Raw genomic sequence first — 3,247 nt, 5'->3', positions numbered from 1 at the left:
ACAGATCATTACTACTGTCTACCAAAAGTCAGAACACAACCACTTGAATATTTAATATCTCTCTGTTTGGCTTGAAACATGAAGCAACGAATATTGACCAAGAGGAAAAGTATCTTGGTCAAAGTATCTGATGTGCATTGACCAAATCTCACTCGTATCCCGCACCCATCTGATGTATCTGATGTTGGTTGTCCATGGACTCTTCGTCAAAGTATCTTAATGTGGGTTGACCGAATCCCACACGTACCCCGCACCCGTCTCATGTCGACACGGGTGCGACAACAAAAATGAAGAGTTCGCGCAACTTAGGAGTGGACTGAGTAGACCCCTATATCACTTTTAAGGGGTCGTTTTGTTTGAAGACAAGTTATGCTAGGATTAATTCCAATTCACTATTAGGTTTGTTGTATCAAAAATTACATGCATTGCATATTCTCTACGAAAAAGTTGTTTATTTACAAAAACGCCCTCCAGGGTATTCTTGTCATTTTCATTGTTTTATCCCAAAATAACTAATTCCGGTACTATTATTCCACACCCTCAGACAGTGATAATTTATCCTAGTACCAATAACTAAACATAGTATAACTTATCCCAAGATTACTAACCAAACAAGGGATAAGGCTATACTAAATTTTTATCCCAGGACTATTTATGCTTGTCCAACATACCAAACGGCCCCTAATTGTATTAGACACGGCACATCTACTATAACGACAGTTAAGAGAAAAAAAACCTTCTGTAAATTCCATCAACTAAGTCGCTACCTGTTAACTTAAATAACTCCCTGTAAAAAAAACTGGCAGCAAACCTGCAACAGAATTGGAAATCACATCTCTGGTGCATGGATCACGTTGGCAGCCACTTTATACTTCCATATGCATAATTACAAAGTCCTACTGTTAAAGTTACCCGTTAACTCTGTTAGTGGGAGGTAGCACTTATACCATGGAACTAGTCGAGATACAAGAAAGCTGACAGAGACAACAGGGTTATCCCAAAAAAAAAATTACAAAGTCCTACTCGAAGCACCTAGTTCAATGTCAGCTTCCAAATTATCATCTTTAACACAACGTGTAGAACATTTCACATCACATAACAGAAACGCATCATAATTTTGATATTTGTTCGTTGGAATACACAGTTTATTACTCAATGAACATGGAGGATGCACTCCGTCATGACACTATTACACTTATTTAGTAATATTCTTCACAATTCAATACTAATATAAACAAGCAAAGTCACAGTAATTCAACACATTTGTTCATCAAATTTTGAAGCATCAATAACAAATGCATTCAAGTAATTATAGATTAACAAACAGCATAAATGTTAAAACTTCCACTATTAAGCAAAGACCTTTCATACCACTTCTTTAACCGGAGCAGCAGGCTTCTTCAAATCATCATCCACAACTTTAGTCGGAATCGCCACGAATCCCATCTTCTTAGCACTGCTAAGATCATAATCATCATTTCCATCATCGAAATCATCATCAGAATCCTCAAACTCGAAGCGATTAGGCCAGAAAAGGGACCAGATCAAATACATAGTGGCAGCAGTTAATGCACCACAACCGACACCGAAAAGCAAAGCTCCAACAACCCTCATGATATCCTTAGTCCGATCACGGATTGAGCTCGTCACCGACGAGTAAAACTCCACCGGAATCATCGACGACGATCGACTCGCCAATTCCTCTGCATCTTCCACCTGTTCAACGGCGTCCTGTCGTTCAAAGAAAACCGGGTCGGATCTCCGGAAGAAAATTGATGGCCTAAGGAATCCAAATTTCGGAGCATCATCACGGAAACCGGAGGTAGTGACGAAGAAAGTACGGAATCGAGGAGAAATAGAGGGGTTACGGAGGAAGAAATTGTGGTTAGGGTTAGGGTTTCGAGAAATTGTTGTGGGGATCTGATAATAGGAAGTGGAGGTGATGAAGAATAGGGTTTTGCATGGCCTAGCGGCGGCGGAGACGGCGAGGAGAAAGAAAGCGAGAAGTAGAAGCGCGAAATTCGAGGTCGCCATTGACGTTTAGAGAGAGAGGAAGGAACGATGAGGGGAAATTAACAAACGACAATTATGGCTTTAGATGAAAATTTTAGGGCGGAAAATAGTCAAATATTAATAATTTAACACCTTTTTTTTTGCTTTGGAATTTTGACTCTAAAGTCAAATTGAACTACCAACAACTTCAAAATTAATAACCCAAAATAAAAAACTTCAAAAATTAGTTACCATTTGTTGTAAAAAAAAAAAAAAGAACCAAAAACAAATATTGTTTAGTTGCATGTTTGGATATGATTTCAAATATCCGTTCATTTGAAGTTTGAAATTATATTGAACATGTAATTGTGATAATTTATTTAAGTTGAGTATGTATTTTATTTTTTTTACAAAATTTTAAGTAGTGAATTTTATGTTTTTTTACGGAACATAAGCTTATGAATCAAGTTTTTACATTTAAAAAATTTGAAATTTAAAAATTGTGTCTGGCCTAATACTTTTGTTGTTAGATTTCTTCATTAATCGGTGTGAAATGAAATTGTTTTAAAAAAAAAATTACTTAATTGAGTGCTTTTTAAAAATTAATTACTGATTTTAGCGATATTTTTTATTTATTACAATTTATAGCAATACATAACAATATTATGATAAATATACACTTGTATTAAAAGTGAATTATGAATATGATATAAATATATTATAAGTGTTTTAAAATATATATTATGTTTGTGTAGTAAGAAACAGACATAATGTATTATAAGTCTATTAAAGTATGTGATAAATGTATTATCCATCTATAAAACTTGTATTATATATGTTTTATAAATAGTTCTCTGCAATATGTATTAAAACTGTATTATAAATGTATTATAAGTGTTCAGTGAATTTTTTTTATTGCTATAGATGATAAATATTTTCTTAATATTATATATTTATGTAAGTTTCCCAAAAAAAAATTGGGCAAGGCCCATATTATTGAAATAAAAAGACACGAACAAGAAAGATGAGCCCAAAGGTGGCCTTAGACAATTCCTATAAAACAAAAGAAATAAAATGAGTGTTTGGCCCCAAGTAATTTTTGGGATAAACTTGAAAAATATTTGAGAATTTGTGTTTCTTCATATAATTGTCATTATTTGGCAAATATATTTGGCAAAATCTCCAAGTTCTCAAGTTCTAAAAAAAAACTAAAACTTGGAAACTTGGGAAGTTTTAAAAATTTTAAAAGAACCCC

At 33.9% G+C, this 3,247-nt stretch overlaps 1 protein-coding gene across 1 annotated transcript; it reads right to left on the bottom strand.

The window, feature by feature from the left end:
• Positions 1-1,077: 1,077 nt before the first annotated feature.
• LOC129895984 (uncharacterized) lies at positions 1,078-2,124 on the bottom strand. The gene has a single exon (XM_055971790.1). It carries the CDS (start codon positions 2,032-2,034, stop codon positions 1,366-1,368), a length of 669 nt encoding a protein of 222 aa, XP_055827765.1. The 5' UTR covers positions 2,035-2,124; the 3' UTR covers positions 1,078-1,365.
• Between the last annotated feature and the right edge of the window lie 1,123 nt (positions 2,125-3,247).

Source organism: Solanum dulcamara, chromosome 7, assembly GCF_947179165.1.
Source record: "Solanum dulcamara chromosome 7, daSolDulc1.2, whole genome shotgun sequence".
Classification (NCBI taxonomy): Eukaryota; Viridiplantae; Streptophyta; class Magnoliopsida; order Solanales; family Solanaceae; genus Solanum; species Solanum dulcamara.
This window is presented reverse-complemented; position numbering and strand designations above follow the sequence as displayed.